Source organism: Drosophila sulfurigaster, chromosome 2L (genome assembly GCF_023558435.1).
Source record: "Drosophila sulfurigaster albostrigata strain 15112-1811.04 chromosome 2L, ASM2355843v2, whole genome shotgun sequence".
Classification (NCBI taxonomy): Eukaryota; Metazoa; Arthropoda; class Insecta; order Diptera; family Drosophilidae; genus Drosophila; species Drosophila sulfurigaster.
In genome coordinates, this window is record NC_084881.1 from 16,224,492 (window position 1) to 16,249,884 (window position 25,393).

Here is a 25,393-nt window from a genome sequence, read left to right on the forward strand (position 1 = left end):
TCTTCGTTGTATCATCTGAATTCATAGTTGATTGCATGTGCAACAACAACAACAACAAAAGCAACCCTTTAGCTATGTTTCAACTCCCCCAACTTAATTTCTTTGCTGCGCCAACTGAAGAGTGGAAATGATATGATAGAGGAGAGTATGAAATGATGGCTGGCACTAAACACGGCCTTTGTAATTAATTAGACTTTCATAAAGAGCACAAAATTCTATAAATTATATTTTTTTTCCATTCGTCGAGGCATAAATGTCAGTGCTTGCTGCTTGCCCCACGTTGTTGCCACGCCCGACTGCGCATCACGTGCAACTGCAACTGCATTTTGTTTGGCGACTTCCCATCATCGTCATCATCATCATCATCGTCATTAATAATTGTTTTAGATACAACGAACAACTTTTGCTTTTTTTTTGTGTTATAAATTGTTTATTATTATTTTTGCACATAATTTAAATAGTTTTCTTTTGTTTTCCATTTTTTGTTTTTTCGTTTATTGCATTTTTGATTTCGTTTTGATTTGAGGAGTTTTTTTGGGGCGTGTCCAAAGTGTACAATTAGCATGTAATTTTTACAATAATTTGCAGTTAGGAACAAGTTGAACAACATAATAAAGTAAAATAAAAATACAAATAAAATAAAAAACACAAGCAAATTGTTTGCACTAAAGCTAAGCCTAATTAAATTAACTAATACTGTTACACGGCTAGGGCTATGAACTACATTAAGTACATATATTTATAAAGTTTATACTCGTTTATGCGTGGCGCTTAACGTGATCAGGAAATTAGCAGGGAAATTTATTTGCGAATTTAATTTGAAATAAATACATTCAATTAAATTATAAGACTTTATATTTTTTTAAAAAACGATTCACAGACATTTATTTAATAGAAATTACATTTTTATATATTTTCAATATTATAAATTGTTTACTTTCTAGTTTGGGAATGCCAATTTAGCTAATACTTAATTTAGTGAACAGATGCGCATTCTCTTTATAATATTTATTTTAATCATTTCAAATTGCGTTTAAAAATAATAATTGTTTGCAGTTTTGTAATGTCAACTAATCTCATATCACTTCTATTGCGATCACGCATAAACGAACTACTAATTTATGTGTTGGCAACATGTTGCTGCAACATGTTTAGCTACACAGCTTTGTGGTTGATTTGATTTCGGATTTATTTAGGGGGGATTCTTTTTGTTGTATTTGTGGGGAATGAGGCGAGGGTTATTTACAAACACATTGCACATAGATTTCGAGTGGCGTCGCTTATGCTAGGAGCACTTAGGGACTCTCGGCGCGCGTCGATGGCGCCGGCGATGTGGCAGACTGCGGATGCTGTGGCACCTGATACGGACTGAAGCGTTGCGGATAGTGCGCCAGCTGCGACTTGATGCGCAAATCCGGCGACGCTGAGCCGCACGACGACGTGGGCGTGGCTGGCGCGGGCGGTGCTGAGGCAGCTCCTGGAGCAACTCCTCCCCCACCGCCGCCGCCGCCGCCTCCTCCTATTGTGGGTGGTGGCGTCCGACTTGCGCCAGCTGCGGCAGCGGCGGCGGCCGCAAAGGCCGCTTGCTGATTGGCGCTGGCAAGGAAACCGGCGGTCAACTGTGGCCACTGTTGCTGCCACATGCCCAGCTGAAAGGCGCCGAGCGCTGAGGGCGGCGGCGGGGCTGGCGGTGCGGCACGTTGATACAGATGGGGCAGCAACATTTCCGTGTACGGCGAGCGGCCAAACATTTGCAAATGCTGACGCGCCTTCTCCAGCAGCGCCAGCGAGGCGGCGTCGGCTTCCTGTGGCGTTAGTTGTGACATTAGCGGATCCGGAAAGAAACGCAATGGGGCAGCGCGCATGTGTTGATCGAAAAAGAATGAATCCATGGGATCCCTAAGAACGAAAGAGAGAGAGAGGAGAATGAATGAGTAAAGGAGAGCAGAGAGAGAAGGCAATAACTTGTTGCTGCAGCACGGAGGCACCGCAAAAGAGCAATAACATAATTACGTTGAAAGTAACTGCCAATTGCCGACACTAAACAACGTCAGCAACAACAACATTCACTCATTATTTTCGTGTTTTCATTTCATGTACGAATCGGCTTCAAAGTTAAAAGCGCCGATCTGTAATTTACGCCACTTAAGACGCCGCCGTGCCGGCTAAAAAACATTGAATGTTGCCTCTTGTTGTTGCTGTTGTTGCTGTTGCCATGTTGCTGCTGCTGCTGGCCGTCGACTGTCTGTCTGTCTGTTTGGCTGGCTGCGTTGCTGTCTTAATAGTACACGTAGCCATCGCCTTGCAACACTTCTGCTGCATTCTCTTCGGCCCTCTTCTCAAGAGAGAGAGAGAAACGAGAAGCAGACACTAAGCTGACCTCTTCAAAAAATGGCTCAAAAAATTGCAAACTTAGACTGGTATCCTGTGAGTGCAACCCGCATGTGCAACATGTTGCCAACTGCTAGTTGCAAGGCGTATCTATTTGACAATCGCACATAAATTAAGTCGTTGCTGAGCAGAGCAATTAATAAGTATAGAAGAAGGGTCAAGGGCAAACACACAAGCATATTAAAATGTAAGATAAAAAAAAAATAATAATAAGCAACATAAAATTAACATAAAATAAAATAACATAAATATTAATAATTCAAAATATGAATTCAATTGTTTTTTATCTTAAATAGAGACAAATGAAACTGTAATTTAAATTAATAAAATATATTGAATCTATTTAGGAAGAAAGTTAATTTAATTTAAAATCTTTATAATATTTATTGATTTAATGAACAAATAATTACAAATATAAAACAAGTATGAAATGAGAGCAAAACAGTGCTGTATTAATTTGAAAATATATCGAATTAGTATACCACAAAAAACTTTAAAAAAAAATATACCAAATGAATTTATTCGGTATATTGATATACTACGTTAAAAATATACCATAAAAAGTGGAAAATATGCCAAATTTTTATCCAAAGCCACTAAGATGAGGACACTAAAATACTAAAAAAACAGAATGTTTTATTTGGTATATTGAAATACTACAACATTAAAAATATACCATGTAAAGTGGAAAATATACCAAATTTTTATTCAAAGCCACTAAGATAAGGAGTCGCTTTTCCCACACAAAAGAATTTCTGTAATAACATCTAAATTTTTTATCTGATCGCTACCAAAATTTCAATTATTTCCAAATTATACTTTACTGAGTTTTTAAAACTGTTCAATATATAATCGCTCTGCTAGCTGATCGGCATGTTCTCAATTTCCCCCACAAAGTCCTATAAATATTTCCAGCGAATTTGTCTGCTGCTCCACTTTAAAGTGCCACTAATTGAAAGGCATTCAGTTTTGCTACAGTTTGCAGCATTTTATATTTATGACATTTGATGCGGACTTTCACACATTTGCGCTAATCAGCAGCAGCAATTCGATGAGCAGCTACTGTAAGGTTAAGCAAAACTAAAAAAGAAGCCGCATCAAGCCAAACGAGAGGTTCAACTCGTAAATGAGGTCATAAATCAGCAAACAAGCCTCATAAAATTGCTGGGTCAACTACTACAACAACAACAACTGCTGCTGTTTTTTATTAGTGAGTTGTGAGCACTCAAGCTCAGTTGCGTTGTCTTTTATATTGGGTACTCACCTATCAAAGTCAGTCAGACGCGACGAATCGCGAAATCCTTTTGCAAACGGATTCGAATCGATTTTCAATTTTGTAATCAATTGATTCTGATAGGCCGTCACGGCTGTGAATACCGTCTCCGGAAATACGAACGTTTTATGATCCATATCCTGCAGCTCCTTGGGATTGCCGGGTATGCTTTGGCCATGGCTTAAACGCACCAAATGAATGCGTGGCTGATATCGATGCATAGAATTCAGCACGACCTGTAAGAAACCAATGAGAACAACAAATATTTATAAGACTCTTTTTTGTTGTTGTTGCTGTTGTGTTTTTGCTTATAAAAAATGTACAACAATAAAAAGTAGTCGGCGTTTGTTTTGACGGTTTTTCCGAGGGCAACAGCATCCTTTATGGCTGCGATAAAAACGGTAGCTGGCTCGTAAACAGAGCGTCGCCACTTTCCATGGCCAGTGGCAACAAACGAAGAGATGCCACATAAAGTGGGTAGGGTATACAAAGGGAGAAGGAGACAGACTGAGACGGAGAACTGTGCTGGGCAGATTACCTTGTGTTTGTTGGCCGCATCGCGCGTTTTGCATTTGCCACCAAATTGCCAACAATTTTCATTCATTTTTTGGAATTTGCATATGCCGGTTGTATGACAGGTTATTTCACTCTCTTACTCTTTCTCTCTCTGTCTCTCTCTCGCTCTCTTTCGCACACTTTGTGTGCAGAGTTGGCAACCCTGCCCTGCCTGGTTGCCGTCAACATGCAAACAATGCCAGCCCAGTTGCCGGTTTTTATGTCTTTTGTCTTTTCCCTAAATTATTCATAAATGTGTTTTTTTTTCTCTTTTTGCGGTCCAGCATCATCCTTAAAGAAACAGCTCAGCTCGATAATAACCGCGAATCTCGCGTGAATTTTCTCAGTTTTCTGAGGTGTCTAAACACACTAAGCTGACTCATATGTGAAGCGCAGAAGAATGCTCAGTGCTTGGGTTAGTTTATTAAACTTTTGATATAATTAATCAATATAAATTGCTTCATTTATTTAAGTTCTGCATTTTTAACTATTGAATAAAGATGAAGCTTAATTAAATAACACAAATATCCCACAGCTAAAAAAGTTAAGCTCAAAAATAAATTTCTATTAGTTTGTATCAAGAAATACAGCAAATATTGAATTTGTTTTCAATACTATAAATATTTCAATATAATCTGTTTTATTACTTCCCATCACGAAATACAGAAAATATTGAATTTAACGTCCCCAATGTTCATATTTTATTATAATATTTGATGACAAAAACTGTATAGTTAATCAATAGTTGTATAAGATTTATCTTGGAAATATTAAACTCAGAAAATATTAAGCTCGCTGGCAGCTTACTCTATTCTTCATATTTTAAAATAATTTAATTAGCGTAATAAGCATGTATGAATATGTACAATACACTTAAATTTCAAACTTTAGAGGACTTCTGAGAATATAATAAATGTATATTTTTTACAAGAATTTGACATTTATTATATTCTCAGAATTGCTCTAAATTATATTAGATCGTACTATTAAGTATACAAAGCTTTTAATCTAATTTGCTTCGAAAGCTTTTTTATTAGTTAACTACTATGTATATTGGAATGATTACAACATTTTATACAGTCAGTCTTCTTCGATATGATGATATATTTTACTATATGAATGTAATACTAATTTAATGCATTTTAATGTCAATATTAATTACATAACTTTTCGGGTTGATAAGTGAATTCTTTTGATTATTAATTCAATCTAGCTATAAATTTATCAAACCTATTTTCTTGCTGTAAAATTAAATTAATTTTTTACTAGCATTTTTTCGATTTCAAGCTAAAGTTGTGTTCAGATATATTGCCTATCGATTTAGTTTTGAGGCAGGCTCAAACTCGTGTCAATGTCCTGCACTGCTGTCAGCCTTTTGTGACCCATTTGACAAAGAGAGAGTAAGAGAGCGAGAGATAGAGAGAGAGAGAAGGAAGGTGGGAATGTGTGTGTGGGAGAGAATCGAACTCACCTGTCCGCTCTTATCCATTTCGTTGTTTGTCAACTTCACCTTCTCAAAGGAGACGACTTGTTTGCGCAACGCCTCTGGGCTTATGGGACTATCGGGATGTGCATAAATGCGAGCGGGCGGCGGTGGATCCGCTTTGCCCGCCACCAGCCACGAGCTGCGATGATACGCATAGCGATAGCGTCTCGAATCCAACGGCACAATGTCCAGCAGAACGGCATAACGATCCGGTGGTTGTATCTGGCGCAATGGGCCCGAGAAACTAACACGCACCGTGGGGAACATGCGCCTGAAAGTAGACCAAGAGGAAATGTTGGCGTTACATTAACATGGAATCTATAAAACAACATAAACGCATAGGGAGGAAAAAAGAAAATTCCCTCCTCAAAAAAACAAAATAGAAAAAAAAATACAAATCGTGCGCTAGCTTTTATATTTTTTTATTGTTGGACTTAGAGTGTGTTTGTGTATGTAAATAAGACGCATATTTAATTTTATGACTTTTAGCACGTTTTTGACACATTTCCGCAACGAAGGCGACTTCGACTTCGACTTCTACTCTGCCTGCCTGACCCCACCTGAAACCGCAACAACAAAACAACTTGCTTATAGTTGCCAGTTGTTGCTGTGTTGTGGCCAGCAAAGTGTAAATGACGCTAATGACCCAGCCCAGTTTGTGTCATTTGTCTTCTGGTTTCATTTTTATATCCGTATATAAAGCACACACCAACACACACTGAAACACATTTGGTTGTGTTATTGCGTTTAGTTGAGTTGTAAATGAATGTTGCAACATTTGTCATAATCATCTACTAATTAACTGTACTGAGAGGCCAAATCAAGACAGGAATTATAATGGAGTTACATAAAAGGGAAAATGGAAAAGGATTTAAACAAATTGACGCTTAAATCCGTTGGGGATATAGACTAAAATAGAAAAAATATATATAAAAAAAATAGGAAAATTAATGGAAAATTTAAGCGCAGGATTGTAAAGCAATATTAAATTAACAATATTAAATATTCTGTTAGAGAAAAGTATTTTCTAATTGTCATAGGGAAATATTATATTATTGAAATAAAGAAATAATGATTGTAATATACAAATTATTAAAACTGTTGCCCATTTTCAAAAAAACCATAACATTTAAATATTATTTGTAGAATATACCAAATTAATATACCAAAAAAATACAAAAAAAATCCGAAGGCAACTTTGGTATAGCGATAAACAAAATGTAACATATTTATCTATATACTATTACTTTTAAAATATACCATATAGTTAAAAATATACCAGATTGTCAACCAAAGCAACTTAGAACAAGTCCTAAGCAACAAGCAGGCGACTGTTTAAGTTACATATAATATATGAAGTTCACAAGGAAATATAATATTATATAATACAGTATAATAAATAATCATAGTTTATTAAGATTTCTTTTCATCCATATATTCATCTGTTAGATAGAGTAATAAATTAATAGAGAAATACATATTCACTTGAATAAATTTCCATATTTCGGGCATGATTCACTTATTAAATGTTTCGTACATAATTTGCAGCATTTTCTCTGCATAAATCGTGATTGTCAAGCCATAAATCACAGCCCAAGATTGCAATAATTGTAATAATAATGGATAATTGATAATAATTTGCACTTATAGTGCTTGGTGGCGGCAACAAATGTCATGTCTAGCACAGAGATATGCTAGAGACAAGAGACAAGAGCGTTGTACTAAGTAAATACGAAACATGATTTCAGTATGTGCCTCATCCGTTACTTGAGGCATTCAATTGGGGCTGCGCCCACAAGCAGAACGAGTACTCGATGTATTCGTGCGTTTGAATGAACGAATGTGGGCGTGTTTAGTGCACTTGGTCGCCATGGAAGTACACATAATAGGGTTGCCAACGCACTCGTATATTTGCCAAAGTAATAACTGTCAACGAAGCGCGTCGCATTCTGTTCTGTTGTTGTTCTGTGTGTTGCATGCCACAATTAGCACCATTGTTGCCGACATTTATCGTTGTACTCTTATCGCACAGCTGCCATCTCAGAGTTGCACTGGCGCATGACGTTGGCAACTCTGGCAACACAAAGAAATAATCTATAGAATACATTCTTTGAGCGCAGCGTCCAGCTAAGAAAGAAATGTTTCTAACACTTTTGATAGCTTGCTAATGTGTCCATAAATGTGTGAAAACGCTTCCCCAGTTAACTGCCACGCCCACTGCTATAGCTTCGCCTCTCTTTCTGTCTCTCTCGCCCTATTTGGCAGTTTTTCGCGCTGCCAGCGGAAATGTCGTAAATCATATTCCGAAACATTTACATACATTTTTATGAGGCAAACTCAGCACAACGTGCTGCCCTCGGGCCATGCCCACAAAAACGCCCCCCATGAACGCCACTCAGTAGGGGGGCGGTTGTGGGAGGCGTGGCACAGTTTTGTTACCATTTTTGGTATATTTTCGTCGTTTGCTTTTTTTTGTTATTTTTGCTATGCGTCTAAGTGTGGATTTTATGTATTTGTTTATGGGAAAATTAGGGAAATGGCTTTCACTCATTTCGACTGCGGTGCGGCGAGCCAAAAGGTGCCAAAGGTTACAATTATGAAGTTTACACACCATTTGCCAAACCGAGGGTTGAGCTCTGCACTCCGCTCGGACTTTCAATTAACTTTCTTGCCACGCCCAATTAGAGTTGCGGCTAGTTTTACTTTTAGTTGCCTCTCGCCTCGGGGGCCATATGAGTTGCTTTAACTTATCCGCCACTTCCGCCTTGATTGCAACTCGAAACTAGTTTTGTAGTTCTCTTCGCATTTCATTATCAACACCTTAGTTCCAGCAAATTAAGCCGGCCAGCTTGGTGAGTTAATAAATGCAACTAAATGCTAATTCTAGTTCCCTTTTCTTTGCTTCTCTTCTTTTTTTTTGGGGGGGTAGAGAACTTTAAGCAACCCTCTTTTGATTGCTGCTCTAGCAGAACTAAAACTCAGCGATCTTATCGTTGCTTGTAAAAATATATGAAGCGCAGCTCATTCTCATTCTCATTCTGCCGCCAGCTCCAATTCGAAATTTTACTGCGACAACAACACAAAGTCTTCAGCTGCTGTCGCACTCTTTCAGCTCACTGTAGTCTTTATTATTTAATTAATTCATAATTTGATGGTGCACAACAAGAAAATATAGGGGCCAAATTATAATATACAATGAACATATTTTAAAAATTTCAAATATATTAAATAATATAATATTTCTTAAGAATATTTTTAAAAAATTTTAAAAATAAAAAATGGAATTAAATTTGTATTTTAAACTTGTCATGTAAAATGTAATATTCCAATTTTTTAGTAGTTTAATTAAATATTATATTTAAATGAACTGAATGGTAACATTTAAAAAACGCTAAAATATTTGAAGCAAAAGCAAAATATGTGACAAAAGTTTCAGAATTTAATTTGACCTAAATAAACTATAATATGTTCCGGTCTTATAATTTTATTTAATTTTTTATACTTTATTATTTATTTTATTCTTTCTTTCTTTATTTATTCTTTATTTATTTTTAACTAGGTGGATAAAAAACAAAGAAAAGAAAAAAATTTTTAAATATTTTCAAAATGTCGACAAATTTAAAAAGGAAATCAAACTTTTTGTTATATTACTCTTTAGTACTTTATTTCTTTTCTATATACTTTTTATAGTTTGATTCAAATGTTAAGATCATAAATCTCAGAATGTTTTTGCTTTAAATATTTGAACTACAATATTAGTTCTTTATTTTTTTTTTTACTCATCTCTATTCATATTCCTTTTCATATAAAATTTTAAAAAATTGTTTTATAAGTATTCAAATATTCTAAGAATATTTTCATATATCGTATAGTTATTTCAAACATTCTATGAATATTTTCTAACATTTTCAAACAAACTCATCAATTTCGCTGTGTGTATTTGCTGGGGCTGCGCCTAAGGTTGTGGACTACTTTTAATGGTCGCTGATCCTGCACCTTTCTGTAGGGGATTAACTTGTTTCATTGTTGCCTTTCGAATGATAAATGTGCTGGCCACACAATTCAGCTGCCCCACCGCAGCACACACACACACAATGAATGAAATATTAATGAAGTTGTCCAAGAATTGGTGGAAATTAATAAATTTTCTGTTGGCTTCAGCTGATGTTGTTGTTGTTGTTCCCTATTGCTGTCCGTGTCTTGGAAGCATGAAAATTGCAATTGTTACGCGCCTTTTTGAGAGTGAGCTACTGTCTTTTTGGGAAGTTGCAAGCTAACCCTAAGAGACAATTGGCTAAAATGCGTGAAGAGTTTGTTGTCGCTAAAATATTGACAAAACATGAGAAAGATTTTGACTGACTGCCCCCTAGGATATCGATGCTATTGACTTTCCATCTTCCACTCTTCTATCCCCTTCCACTCTTTGCGGGTAGCGGGTAGCGGGTAAGATGTCAATTGCCGCCTGCTGATGTTGGCAGGACAATTAGAGCCGCCTGTGACTTCATTCCACAGATTGCAACCGCCAACGAAAACCGCTGACAGCGTGACAAAATCACAAAAACCACGTGATATTTTATCTCAATGACCGCAACAACAGCATCGACAACAACCGAACAACAATCTCGCAACTGGCAACAGGTAACGGCCACATTTCGATCCTTTTGCCTTTTTATTTTGTGTGTGTTTTGCTTTGTTTTCTTTTTGACCATAAATCATAAATTTGGTGTTCTCTGTGCTGTATTTCAATGTTTTCATTTCTCTCTCTCTCTCTTTCTGCTGTTGATGTGAGCTACGCATGCGCATTTGCATGTTTTGGCAACATTCGCCACGGATTCACGCCACTTGCAACAAAAATGTTGCCAAATTGTTGTGAATTACGGAGCAAAAGGCGTTAACAATTCCTTTTAATAGTCTGCTAGAGGAGGGAATTGCTTTTGCTAATGGAGTTACAGCTTTCTGGTGACAATGAAATTGCGCATGAAATAATTCCGTTTTTGTTTTTAATAAGCATTTTTGCTAAGCATTTGTATTTATTCCTAAATTTGCAATTTATTCATTAAGTTTTTCTTCCTTTCATTAAATAACCTTTCATAATGACTCAATCCGAATCTTGAAATAAAATTGACTTATATTTATGAATCGCTTACTCTATGAAGTTTATACTTTGATTTCAATAAATTGCTAGTAATCTTTTTTTAATGTAGTTACAGAAGAGTATTTAGCATTTCTTCTTTTATTTGCTTAAATTACTGATTTATATTCTTAAATTTGTAGGGCATTCCCTTTGAAAAAATCATAACATAATGAAATACGAAGTGATCGGATACTCAATGTAGAAGTTATTTAAAAAATACTGGGGAAGTCGCCTACTTCTTCGGGTCTTAGTAGCTTTCAATGAAAATATGGTATATTTTGTACTCTTTGGTATATTTTGAATGTACCATTTATACCTTTGTAATATTTGGTATATTTTAAAGTAAATACTACACTATTTTGGGCTTACTCAAAACAAGTAGTAATTATCTCACAGTAATGTAGTCTCGACTGTTTCTTTCTTTCCTGTTAAATGATATTATTTATTTAAGGTTTTAAAATGTTTTCTCTTTAGTAATTTTCCCTATTTCATTATCAAACTATCTTAGCAAAATATAGTCACAAACTAAAACACAAAGATACTCGTTGAGTTTTGAACTTAATCAACCGTCATGTAAGCTAACAACGTCGTATACCCCAAAGTATCTAGAGTACAAAACTATGTACATTTTAGCAATTTAAAAAGGTATCAGTCAACGAACAGAACCTGCAATTGACATCGACTACGATTAGCCGCCAAGAGTCTGTCGTCCGTCGTCCGTCCGACGGCCAAACGATGTGCTGACATAGGTAGATGTGTATCAGGTATCAGGCACAAAAAGGGTTACAAGTTTGCTTTGCATTTGTACTCGCATTTGCCGACCCGCACAAATGTAAATAAATATAGTAAGACTGGGGGCATCGACATCGCCAGCAAATGCTGTTCTCCGAGCTAATTACAGTGCACAACAAAAACAGAGGCCAGGCACACATTCGAATAACAAAATAACAGAGAGCAAATGAAACAGAACAGGACAAAAACAGAACAGAACTAAAGCTAAACTCAAAGGACATGCAAATGTGTTGTTAGCGCGACAATCGGCAGCTATTACATTGCAATTTATACTCTCTGTGGCACAGTCAGGATGTCAGGACGACAGGACGACAGGACGTCAAAGAAAACCCAGCGAAAGGAGTAAATTTGTTAATGTGTCGCAAATGCGCGTTGAGCTGAGCCCCGGGCCGGGGGATTATGGAGCAAGGTAGCTCAAATAAAGGGTTAACAGCACACAAACACACACACACATCTGAAAGCCAAACAAACAAACAAAAGTTACCAAGCACAAAAAAAACAGAATAAGAACGAGTATTCAGAGTTCCTAACTACCAGCTAGCCTGGCAGTCAAACTCGACTAATGCGCATTTCGCATGTCATCAACATAAGAACTTTGAGACACAACAGCAGCAGGAAAACAATAACAACTATGCTGAAATTTATGTTTCATGCATGTTTCGCTCATTTGTACCCTGTAAATCAAAGATGAGTTACAAAAAAGGGTATGCTGCCAGTAAATGAAAGCAAACTAAAGTCCCATTACAATTTATTAACATGTAGTATAGAGGTGAACAACTGACTTTATAATGAGTTCAGAACAAATATTATATAATAGACCCTTCTTCATATAAAAAAGGTATATAAATCTAACAAATTATTATATTATATAAAAAAATGATAAAATTTGGCTGTGACTCAGTCTAATGTTAAAAATTCGCAAAATATTTTAGCATATAAATTATTTGAAATTCTTTTTATAAAACAAAAGTTAAATAATTCAATATTTTGTATAGTTCAGTATAAAGAAGGATTTCACGAATGTCAATTAATTAAATTTTCAGTTCTGATAATATGGGATTTTCTATAAATATAGTTTTCTCCTAAGTCAATTATTATTTTTAGTCCGCACATAGTTTTTATTGAATTGCATTAATGTGTTGAATTAGAAAAAGTCAAATTTCTAATTGGCATAAAAATGTATTTCTTCTTAGGAGTGATTGATTTTTAAGTAGAGTTATACAAAAAAAAATGAATTCCAATAATATATTATTGATTTTATTTATTTCAAATAGCAAAGAAATTTTTAAACAACTTTTAATTAAAAAAAATTTATCACTTTCATATGAATAGAACATTTCATCACAGGGTATATTGTGGTCTATCATTAGATTACTTTGTGTAATTTCTCACTTGTGTTTTGGTTGTATTCATTCGCATTTCGCATTTTACACAACATTCGCACGAAAATCGTCAAAGCAATAATTTTTGAAGTCGACTTTGTTGAGTTGCGAATGAAAAGTCGTTTAAGCACTCGCTGTGCGTGTGTGTGAGTGTTGTGTGTGTGTGTGTGCTGGGTTAGCTTTCAAACAGCTGACAAGAAACAGCCGCCAGTTTGGCTGGCTTTCGGTTCGTCGTCGTCGGTCTGCTCTCTTTATTTTGTTTTGGGGGGTTTGCCGCTTGCTAATCGAAAATCGAAAATCGACGGCACATTATTTCGATGCCTTGTCAATCAATTGTTTTTTTTTGTTTGTGGGGACTCATTCAGAAAGCAGCTGAAGCAGAAGGAGTAGGGCAGGAGTTTTTTGGCAGCCGGCAATCGTAATGAGAAACTAACCGAAAACTTGCTGATATTTTGCAGTTAAGTCTTTTATTTTTGGGGCGGGCAAAACGTCGTGAATGTGAATGAGAATGTGAATGGTGAATGTGAGTGAAAGGCGGAGTATTCAAGTTTTTTTTATTGATTGTTCATGTTTTGCACATGTGCTTCACAATGATAATTTAAGTATCTGATTAGTGGCGATTGATGGGGCGGCCAACATGGAATCGCCGGCTGCCACAAGCGGCATGTGGCATGCGCCCCCATGGCGTCTAATTGTTATTACAGGCAAATTGCCATTTGCAAAACTGTGTGAATTAAGAGAGTTGAATGCAAAAAAATGATGAGAAACGGCAGTTCAAATGTTTGGAATTTGAAGAGTAAAGTCGTAAAATTTCTGAGGAATTTTCACAGTGAACCAATGGATTGAAAGTTCTATAGAAAGAGGAAAATAATGTACCTTTTTTAAAGACATTTTTCAAATGTTAGAATGAAATTGAGTTGAGACAATGGATTAAGAATTCATTAAGATTCCAAGTGGAAAATAAAAAGCTCTGTCAGAGGAAATAAATTTAATTTCAGAGTGATAATTATTTTTTACTATTTCAAATTTCTTTAGAGTCGAGCCCGTCAAATATAATATTATTACTTATTTTATTTCGTGTTAAAACACTTTTCATTAAAATAAAGAGAAGGCAAAATCTATTTACATATCTAGACTTAGCGAAAGAAAAGAAGAACAAATTGCATTTAGTTAGTTAGTTGAAGCTAATGTGAAAGAATTATTTATATTTTTGGTCAGAGTTTTGTGATTCACAATTTTCAGATTAATAATTTAAGAACCATTTTGCATAAAGTTTGAATATTAAAACAAAATAAATGAATAAATGAATATACTATATCAACATAGGAAACATCTACGAGTATTATTATATATTTTTAATTTATTTGCTAAGAACTTCATTTAAGGGTTAACCTATCTTAGAGTGACTATTACATTTGTTCTTCTTTTTTTTAACCAAAACCTTAATAGACGCTTTCTTCAAAGAAAAAAACAAGCCAAAAAAAATGTGTCTCTCTGCCTATATGCTCCATTTGTATATGAAATAATATCTGCTCAGAACTTTATTAAAGAGTAAACATATCTATTAGAGTGACTATTAAAAATGTTCTTTATTTATAAAAGAAACCTTAATTTACCCTTTCTCCCCCCTTTTTCTCAAGAAAGAGTCTATCAAGCCTCAAAAGGTTTCTCTCTGCCAAAATGCTCCATAAGTATAAATGTATCGCTGGCAGACAGTTTGAAATCTCGTCACACATCAAGGGATTGCCCTGACACCTGACATAAGCTACACCTGATACGCATCTCAGAGCAGAGAAGAGGAGTAAAGAAAAAAGTATAGTCTTCAAGTGAACTCACCTGCCCGTCTTGGTGATGATCATTTCGGTGCCCAGCTCATGGAACTTATCCCACAGCTCCTTTGTCTCCAGATGGCATTGCACGGGCATGAGATCATCGCAATTGCACGAACCCAGAATTTTGGGCGTGGGCAGCTGTAAGCAGATAGATTGAGACAAGAACAGAAAGAGAGAGAACGAGCTTAGTTGTGATGTGCGACAAGGAGAGAAGAGGCAAATAAACGCGAATTGGATTTGTGCTAACTTTGTTGTGGCGTTTCGTTACCTGCGCAGGCTCCTCAGGCGACAGGCGCTCGTCTTCAGCATGCAGCTCGCTGGGGGGGCGGAGAGGGCGTGCTGTTAGCTCCAGCTCCAGCTCCAACTCCAGCTCCGGCTGCACTTGGTGTGGCCGCAACACGCCCTCGATGGCTGCTCGATTTGCTGTTGTGATTGCTGTTGTTGCTGTTATTGCTGTTGTTGTTGTGTTGTTGATTGTGTTGTTGGCGTTGCTTGTTTGGCGTTGCATGTTGATGGGGATGTGTCTGTTGCTGTTGCCTCTGCTGCTGTTGTTGTTGTTGTTGTTGCTGCTGTTGTGCAACACGCAATGCATGACGTGCATGCTGCTGAGCTGCTGCCGCTGCCGCCGCTGCTGCTGCTGCCGTCGCTGCTGCGGCTGCTGTTGCCGCTGCCGTTGGCGTTGGCGTTTCCGAGTCACTGCAGTCGACCACATCAACGTCAACATCATCGTCCGCATCCTGCGTTGAATAGCGCTCCACAGACAGCGGACCTGCAAAGCAGGAGAAAGAGAACGAGGGAATTAAAGAGAGTCATCAAATGGCATGCAACAACGTGTTGCATGCTGACGATGACGCACAGATGCATTTCACAGATACAGATACAGATACCGATACATTTGCAGATACATATATAGATACGCCAAATTCAATTATTTGCCCCCAAATGCAATTTCATATGTTAATTTGTGCGCGTTGTCATTCGACTTGTTGTTGTTGCTGTTGAATTTTCCATTGTTTTTCGTTGAATTGCAATCGACAAAAGGGGTGAGAAGAGTAGGGAGAGATGAGGAGAGGGAGTGACGTTGTGTTGAGCTGGCGGTGCCAACTGCAGCCAATTATGGCATCTAAATAGTTGTGCATGTAGCTGTAGATGTCTATCTTAATGTGTGTCTGTTTTGCCCTCTCTTTCTCACTCCCTCTGCATGTGTGTGTTTGGGTGTATGTGCGTGACAGAGACAGCGACTGAGAGCCACGCCCCGTTCATTCGAATAGACTTTGATTATTTTATTGCTCGCGCATTTGCCGCAATTATCAAGTCATCAACGTTGCATTGTCATCAATATGCAATTTATGGACACACATATTACACACAAAAAACAACAACAACCAACACCTGCAACCGTGCAACATATGGTGGCAAGCGTAAAGCGGCAGCATTAGATAATTATGCTAGCTATTAAGTCACATAAATTAACAAACAAATATATATTGAACAATTTACTGGAGACGTTGATGGAATAAATCAAAGTAAATTCATTAAATTGAAAAATACTTTTTTGTATATTGACTTTTGAGTTAAATGTTATATGAAATATAATTAGCTGTTTAATGAAATAATAAAATGTTCATCAATGAAAGCAATTTGTAAAGTTATTTAAGGGGTTTTTTTTATATTATGCATAAACACTTTATTTCATGCGAAATCTTTGTAGAATATATGAAAATAAATATTTATCTTTATAAATGTATCGACGGAAATGCCAAAGAAATAATCTTTTTAAATGTGTTAATTTTAAAAGCAATTTATTAATGCTAAATTTTTTTTGACTCTTACAGATTTCAAAGGGAATTTATAGTATGTAAGTAAATAAAACTAATTTCTTGATAATTTTACAATTTTTCCATCAGTCAACATAGATGTATTAATTTTAATTTTAATCTATCCCACATCTGAATTTGAAGAGTACTTCTGATTGTCATCGAAATTTTATATCAGAATTTCAGATATATTTTTGATGATTATTTTCTACGTTGATTTGCAGGGTAAATTCAAAAATATCAAAGGGCTTCAGTAATGTATTTATTAATGTTAATTTATCCAAACCTTACGTCGAAGTTTTGTTGACTTGACCATAATCGCTGTATTTGGAAATAATTTGTTTGAATACTTCATGCTTCTTCATATTATATGAGCGATTATAAGCTAGCAATAATAATAAAATGACCAATCCCATTTCATATTGAAATCAATCAAAGAACTTTTTATGACAGGCATAAAAGTGTTTGCAAATTAATTGCTGGTTGTAAAACTGTCAAAAGCACCTACACACTTGAACTAAATTATTTATCTACATTTCAATAATAAAGCAAAGTTAAACTCCTTCGTTAAGATGTGAATCGATGAATACGAATCAATGGGCTTAGCTTAAAGTTGTTGAATGAGTTTTATAAAACGCAACGGCATTAAATTCCATTGGCTGGAATTTCTGTATTAATTTGTAAATTGTCTAAGTTTATTGGCTTACTAAATTCTTTTTAATATTAATTAAAGATTTTCGCTACACAATACTTGACTTCTACTCTTGGCCAATAAAACTTGGTTCAGTGAATTTTGATACCTATCAATTCCGGTACTCAAAATGCAAAGCAGGAAATAAAACTTCACACCTGTGCGATTAATGAAATGGAATTAACTATAAATACGTCAAAAACTAGCTGATGAAGCAGCTCGCAAATTTGAATTCTAAGAAGTTAAGTAAGAGAAACCGAACTCGGGGCATAAAAACATTTTTTGCTTACATTTGCAGTTATTATTGGAAAGATTTTCGTTTTGCGAAACAGAGTGTGGAGATCTATAAAGTGAGACAACTGATTGAATATTAAAATAAAGGTTTGTTGACTTTTTAAGAGGAGATTATGTCTATAAAGTTGAACGAAAGAGTTGATAAATTTATACGTATAGACCGGGAAATTGTAGAATTAAAATATTATTATAGTGGATTATTGAATATTATTTCTTTTCGGCATGCAAATAAATTGATATATTAACATTAAGCATTATATTTCTGCTAAAATATTTTTCTTTACTTTTGGTATGAATATAATTTTAACCCGTAAATTTCATAAAAACTTTTAGTTATATATCTGAAGTATTTGGTTTATAGATATAAATTTGTATAATATAATTAATTTAGTAATAAAGAAATGAAGAAATCCCTAATATTTTACTACATTTTCATTTAAGCGAAAAGCATTTGACAGGAAATGACAGAATTTTCGTTAGTTCATAAATCATATGTTTGCGAAATGATTTATATTCTGTCAACAGAGTATTATGGAATAGTTTATGTGATTTTAGTTTTATTATGTACCATTTCTCCTAAACATCTGTTTTAGATTATAAGCATACAAATTTATATTATCTTTTTGTAGTTTTTAATCTTCATACCTTGCCTATAAAGAATTCTCAAATCTAATTTCTTGGGCTTTACTATGACTCCCCAAATATTGTTGCTAATTCAACTCATTCGATGATATGTTTTAGATTATAAGCTTACAATTTTATTTTATCTTATTTTTGAGAAATTCTTTAGTTTTTTATCTTTATACGTTTCCTATAAAGTATTCTTAAATCTAATTTCGTGACTCCCCAAATATTTTCCTAATTCAATTCATTCGATGATATGTTTTAGATTTTATTTTATCTTATTTTTCAGAAATTCTTTAGTTTTTAATCTTTATACTTTTCCTATTAAGTATTTCGATGATCATAAGCCTATTGATTTATTAAATCCAACTGCTCTCAATATGAAATAGAGCTATTTAAACGCCATCAAAGTCTCGTTATATGTGTTTGTTCTAAATATATTACAAATAAGCGAACGTTGTAGAGAGGGCAGGGAACAAATACGAGTACGATTCTCAATTACTTTTGCTACTCACTCAAACTCCTTTCGGATGGCTCGCGGCTGCTTGAGGCGTTTCCGCCGCGCGCCATAATCGCGGCAATTGAGAAATCCGTGGCAAAGGAAATATTATGCTGATGATGGTGAAGCTGGTGATGATGATGATGATGATGGGGATGATGATGATGATTGATAATGTTGTTGTTGTTGTTGTGGTTGCTATGACCGTTGGCAATATTTGTTGTTGCTGTTGCGGCTGTTACGGCGTTAGCGGCAGCTGCTGCTGTGGCGATTTGTTGCTGCAGCTTCGATTTGAAGCTTTGTGGCGGTGTCGGCGACGGCTGCTGTGGCTTTGTGTTTGCCGGTTGATTGCTTAAAAGCATTTTAAAGCTGCGTTTACTTCGTTTACAATATATGCTCCGCAATTTTCAAACTCAATACAAAATAAAAATTTCCTTTTTTTTCTTTGTGATAATTTTTTGTCGTTTCTTGGTTGCAAATTGTTTTTATTAATAACACATTGTTTTGTTGTCGTTGTTATTGTTGTTACACTCCCGAATCTTTGCTGTAATTTACGACAACAGTTTTATTTACGCGACCGCCGAAAATACGTGTGTGTCTGTGTGTGTGTGTGTGCGAGAATGTGTGCGATATTTTTGCGTTTTGCGCTTTGCCGAGAAAACCGCTTTACAGTCGCACAGCTGACCATTGAATGAATTTGTGGCGGCTGCGATTTGCTTTTTTGCCATGTAAACGCATTCGCAACAAGCGCCGAAGTGCGAGTGTGCCTTCTCCTTCGCCTTCTCCCGCTCTTGCCTTGCTCCACCGTGTCGACCTATCACCCCCTCGGTAACCACCGCTCTACAAAAACAAAACCCCTCTGCCTGTGATGCGCACAGCTGACGATCTTACGGCACAAAGTTTTCAACACCACGTAACGTTAAAAATACGCTTACGTGACGGCGACGCCGACGCTGACGTTACGACAAACAACTTAACGGACTAACGAGTCTAAGGCACTTTTTTTATATGTATGTGTGTATATGTGTGACGTTGCGTTGTTGCTTTGCGTGTGTGGTGTGTGTGTGTGTGTGCTTCTATTCTGTTGTGCCTATTTGTCCGGCTCTGCGCGGTTAGCGCAAAATACCTGACAGCACTGAGGTCCAAACTTTACGCAGCCCGAAAGCGCCAAAAGTTGTGCACCCAGCGCTGTTCGCTGTTCGCTGCTTCAGCTTCAGCTGCTGCCGCTTCTGCTGCTCTCACGTAAGCTTCACACGCAACGTAAAGCGGTTAACCGCAAGAGACAAACAGACAGCGCAGCCAACAACAACAACACCAGCGATAACGATGAGCAATGAGCGTGCGAGCGAGCAGGCAATAGCCATATGCTGCTGCTGCAGCGAACAGAGCATTCCAATGCAGCGACAGCGAGACTGTGGCAGCGACGTCGACGTCAACGTCGACATAAGTCATGTTTCCAATTCGAATTGAAATTCCCATACACTCAACCAGCGCACAGCAGTTGTTGAGCACAATCGCCGGCAAATGCACTGGCACAGGCGTGTAAGCGAGATGGCCGATATGCCTAAGCGAATTGAGTGAACGGCAGAATTGAGCGAGTGCGAGCGCGGTTAGTGTTGTCTCGCTCTGGCGAGCGCAAACAAGTTCATAAATTCGTCATTTTGTTTTTGGGCTGTTGACAGTTGGTCTGCTTAGCTGTTGTTCTTGTTGTTCGTGTTTTTCATGGAGTGAGACTGGCAGTGCGGAAGTGTTTGTGTGTTCATGAAAGTGTGTGTGTGTGCGTGTGCTTATGCAGTTGCTTTGGGAGGGGTGTGTTTTGTACTTTTCGTCGGCTATTTACAGATTTTTTTTTCAGCTGCTGCCATGGGCATGAGTGTTTTATTTTGTTTCGATTCCATTTTGTTGCGCGCGTTGAAACTCACCACGTTCCGTTCGAATGTTGAGTGAGTTTAACGCTCTGAGCGAGCGAGTGTGTGAATGAGTGAATATGTGTTGAGTGTTAAGTTAAGGATAAATGAGCTGATAATGCCAATTGTGCAAATTGATTGAATGAAAATAGGCAATAATTAATACAGAAAATAATTGTGTTCATTTTGAAATATGTTTATTGAACAATTATGATATTAAAATGTAGAACAAAATTTAATTAAAATATAGAATACAAATTTTTTGTAAGAATTCAGATTACTTTTATTAAAATTTACTATTGTTCAGATAAAATACATTTTCTTTGCATTTTTTTTTCGGTATTTCCCTATAACAAATTTATGTTATATATTTTTCTCAATTTATATGATTTTTTCAGTTTCATATTTACATAAACATTTATATCAACTCGTAATTTACTTCATTTATTTATGGCTTCATATTTTTTCCCATCGACCTAACTGTTTTTCGTCTATATACGCATAAATAACTGTAATTTTCTTGGTCTTTTCAATGCGAAATATTGTGTTTTGGGCCCACGTCATGTTGAAACGCACAACTCACAAAGTTTATCTGAAAACTGTCGCGCCCTCCAATTGAATGTATCATAATTGAATATCAGCGCTACCCACACACGCATACATACACACCCTGCATATGTAAATGTTTTTAATTTAAATGTTTACTTAAAAGAAATGGAAAAAAATGCGACGATGGCGTGTGAACGCAGCAGAAAATTATAGCGCCGCAGTCGGAATCGCTGTCGCTGTCGATTCCAGGACCCACAGACGCAGAGAGGCAGTGAGGCAGAGACAGAGGCAGCCCACACCCAATTCGTGGTCGTGGCGACCCTAGATACAGCCATCTTTTTTTCACAATTCGTCAGCTGCGCCCCTTCTGGTCTCTCTCTTTTTGGGCAGGATGCGCGGCGCCTGCTGCGACTGCCGTCTCCTGCCCTTGCTACTGCTCCTGCTCCTGCCCCGTGTTTCTGTTCTGTTCCTGTGCCAACTCTCCTGCCCTTGCGCCTGCCTTAGAGCTCCTTCTGTGCTGCGGTTTCATTTGCATGAGTTTCGTGGTTGCGACTAATGGCCACGTTGATGGTGGGCACAAAAACACACACACACACACAGACACAGACAATTCGAGGGGTAGAGCTGAAGTAGGGTGCTTTTGTTTGCTTTATTTTTATTTTTCTTTTTTTTTGTTCGTGGCGTTTTTTTCAGCGACGCGCAAGTCGGTGACAATTTTTCAATGATTTGTTTGCCGCGTCCTGGCAGCTCATTTGCATATGCCACCATATTTTGTATGCCTACTTCTCTAGCATTCCTGATTCTCTCCCTCTCCCTCTCCCAGCCTATTCTTGTCTCTTTTCCTCTTGAAAAATTGGCAAATCGTGTGCTTCATCTATTTTTTAACACGTTTAATTTAATCAAATTGAAATGGGCGCGTTTTACTGAGAATTTTGTCGCTGCTAATGAAGTCATTTCGTAAGCTTGTGAAATGTTGGTAATTAAGCAATAAAATAAAATACTGATTAAGTTTGGACGATATTTTAAAAGGAAATTACGCTTTTTTGCTAGATTCGAAATTGATTGAAAATTAAAACAAAAAGTAATTTTGTTTAAAACGAAGCAAGAAATAAAAAAAAAAACAGTTTAATTTTGGTAATTTTAAGTAGAATTGTTTGTTAGATTAAAGTACGATTAAATATTACAACAAAATTTAAATCCATTTTAAAGATTCAAGAAATAAAGTAAGGATAGATATTTGTAATTAAATTCACATTTTTGCTTAATTATTATTGTTAAAATATTAAAAAAGAGGATCCATTATTTTACAAAAATTTAACACATAAATGGAAATTAATTATTATCTGATATAAGAGTTGATCTATTACAAAAAAGGTATATTTAATATAATAAATGAAATGGATTAAATATTCATATTTATTTTGCATATCGTTTTCTGTTTTTCAAGTTCATCTATTAAAAAAGATTCAATTTTCTTCATTTTTCAGTTATTTCTTCTATGTTTAAGTAATAATGGATGTTGTTTTTGAATAATGTAAATATGAAATATAATTTCACATATTTTCTAGAATTTTCGTAAATATTTTAAAGTTTTAGGAAGGTAATGAAATTGAGAATATAAGTTTAAAAGTTGCCTTTTATTAGTTTGCGTAGACTCAAAAATATATCACAGAATAGCTAATAAATTCGTTGTTCCCATAATTTAATATTGAGCATAAGGAAAGTAATTTGCAGTAACTGCTCAAACTGAGGCAAACAAAAAAGTGATGGTGATTGCCATCGATATCCATCAGATCTTGACTCTCATAGTCTCATAAGTCTTCCATCTGGCCGACTGCAACTGAGGATATTTATTTTTGTTGAAAGTGCTCGGTATGTTTTTACTCAACGCTCAACGCTCAAAATTGTTGACATTGGCGAACGCGTAACGCAATCTGTTGCAACCTGGGCAACCAAAAATGGGTAACATTCATCCTCATTCAGGTATGGGGAATATATGCTACATAGTATCTATCTATTCTGGCCAATCCCAAAAGCAATCCCATAGAATTCCAAAATCCAATGACATGCTGCAGATTTCGCATTGTGGCTGAAATTTTTGTTTACGCTTTGACAGGATTATGACAAAAGTCAATGCCGCAGATTGGATCATGTGGTATCCTTGTTTGTAGTTGCTGTTATTGTTGTTGTTATTCCATGCCATAGTTGTTGTTATTTTGTGCCATTAGTTTTTATTTGTAGAAATTTGAGCATTTTTTTCGCTTACGTGCGCTAAATGGCCAATAAGCGAAAAAAAAGGAAAAAGGAAAAGGAAAACACAAATATGCGGAAAATATTGAAACTAAGCCACAAGGATATGTGGCTCCATATGGCAGCCATATTGCAGGACTAGATATATCAATTTTATTGCCACCCGACAAAAAACTAGCAGCATGTGCGTTCCAATGTTGTTGCATATGAATTGCGTAGCAAATTGTTTTTGTTCTCTAATCCTTTGTCTGCACAGCAAAAAAAAAATGAAAATGAAAAAAGTATAAGCTGAAGATTGAAAAAAAAGAACTTCACATAATTGCAACCAATTGAGTTTTATGCGCAGCCTTGAGTCGCCGTGCCTTGTGTGGCACGCGTGTCACTGCGAATCGGTTGCAGGTGTGTCGCTTGCCTCAAGGACATTAACGAAAAACCGCCCGCACTTCGAACGCGTTGCCTCGGCAATTATCCTTGAGCTTGCCACACTGCGGCACAAATCAATTAACAGCTGCTCCAGCGCTGAACCAAATCTCTGAATTCTGAACTGGAACTGAAGCTGAAGCTGAAGTTGCAACTGCTACGCTTTTGGATGCATCAGCAAGAGATGAGAGATGCTGCACACTTGCCTAATTTGATTTCATTACCGCGCCCACAACTAAATCAGCAAATCCCAAAGCTGAGAAAAGGGAGAAAACCTGTGAGCACAACTTCACTTTGCAGGGCGGAGCTGTGGTCGAGCTTAATGCGAAAATTAATCGAAGCGAAAGGCGCAGGCGTAGCAGTAAATACACTGAAAGAAAAACTATAGCGAATAGGTTGTATTTGAAGAGAATACGTGTTGTATTGGTAGAAGATTTCAATGATAAATTTGTAAATGAATACACACTTTTATGGTAGTTTAAAAATCACAAATTTATGTTTAACATATTTAACGGATACAACAAGTATTTTATTTCTTCCCTGCATAAAGAGTGTTTTCAAAAAACTATTACTACAATTTATAGTTTGAGTAGTATAGTAAGAAGTTTTTTCAGATGATGTAAGGACTAAATGTTGAAAGTTTTACTATGTAAAATTTATTTTGGAAATATATGAAAGAGTTATGTAGAATTACTGAATGTACTTTTTTGAGAAATTTGTTATGAAAATTGAGGAATATAGTTTAGTAAGAAGTTTTTTTTTTACAACAAATATTATTTTATTCCCTGCATAAAAAGTATTTTAGAAAAACTTTAATTACAATTTATTGTTTAATTAGTATAGTAAGAAGTTTTTTCAGATGATGTAAGGATTCATATGTAAGGTTTGAATGTTTAATTTTTTACCAAATTTTGTTTTGGAAATATATGAGGTACTTATAATTACAGAATGTTCTTATTTGAGAAATTAATTATAAAAATTTGGGAATATAGTTTACTTTATAGTTTATATAGATTACTTTATTTATCTTCTTTAAATATTACATTTAAAGTTGGAATGATATTTTCATATAATATATTTTAAGTAGTAATATTAGTATTTATAAATACTTCAGTTTATTTGAAATACACAATTTATTCTGTTTATAAATACTTGAGCTTATTTGAAATACTATATTTATTGTATCTCAATCTTTAAACATTAAAAAATAAATGTTATTAATAGCTTCAATGTATGAAAGGTAGCTTCCTTTATTTTTGATAGAGAAGTACAAGTTTTTTTAATGTTTCAGTGTATTAAACGAAGTTTAGCCACAGTTACAGTAAATACCTCGGATACATCTTGCAACTTTTGCCGCCTGCAACTGCAGCTTCCAGCTGGGCAACGCCTTTGATTCTAGTAGAAAAAAAAAGAGAAGAAGAAGACTAAAGACTAAACAAAATACTACCGAAAGCGTTGAAAAGACTTTGTCGGTTTGCAGATGCGTTGATAATATGC

At 35.9% G+C, this 25,393-nt stretch overlaps 1 protein-coding gene across 1 annotated transcript; it reads right to left on the reverse strand.

Annotated features, from left to right (window-relative positions):
* Nucleotides 1-424: 424 nt before the first annotated feature.
* On the reverse strand, nucleotides 425-19,911 carry LOC133850034 (T-box protein H15). The gene is given in 8 exon segments (XM_062285992.1): nucleotides 425-1,899; nucleotides 3,656-3,900; nucleotides 5,691-5,976; nucleotides 14,850-14,983; nucleotides 15,114-15,171; nucleotides 15,173-15,614; nucleotides 18,787-19,314; nucleotides 19,706-19,911. Coding segments are annotated over 7 exon segments (2,115 nt in total). The 5' UTR covers nucleotides 19,133-19,314; nucleotides 19,706-19,911; the 3' UTR covers nucleotides 425-1,295.
* Nucleotides 19,912-25,393: the final 5,482 nt, after the last annotated feature.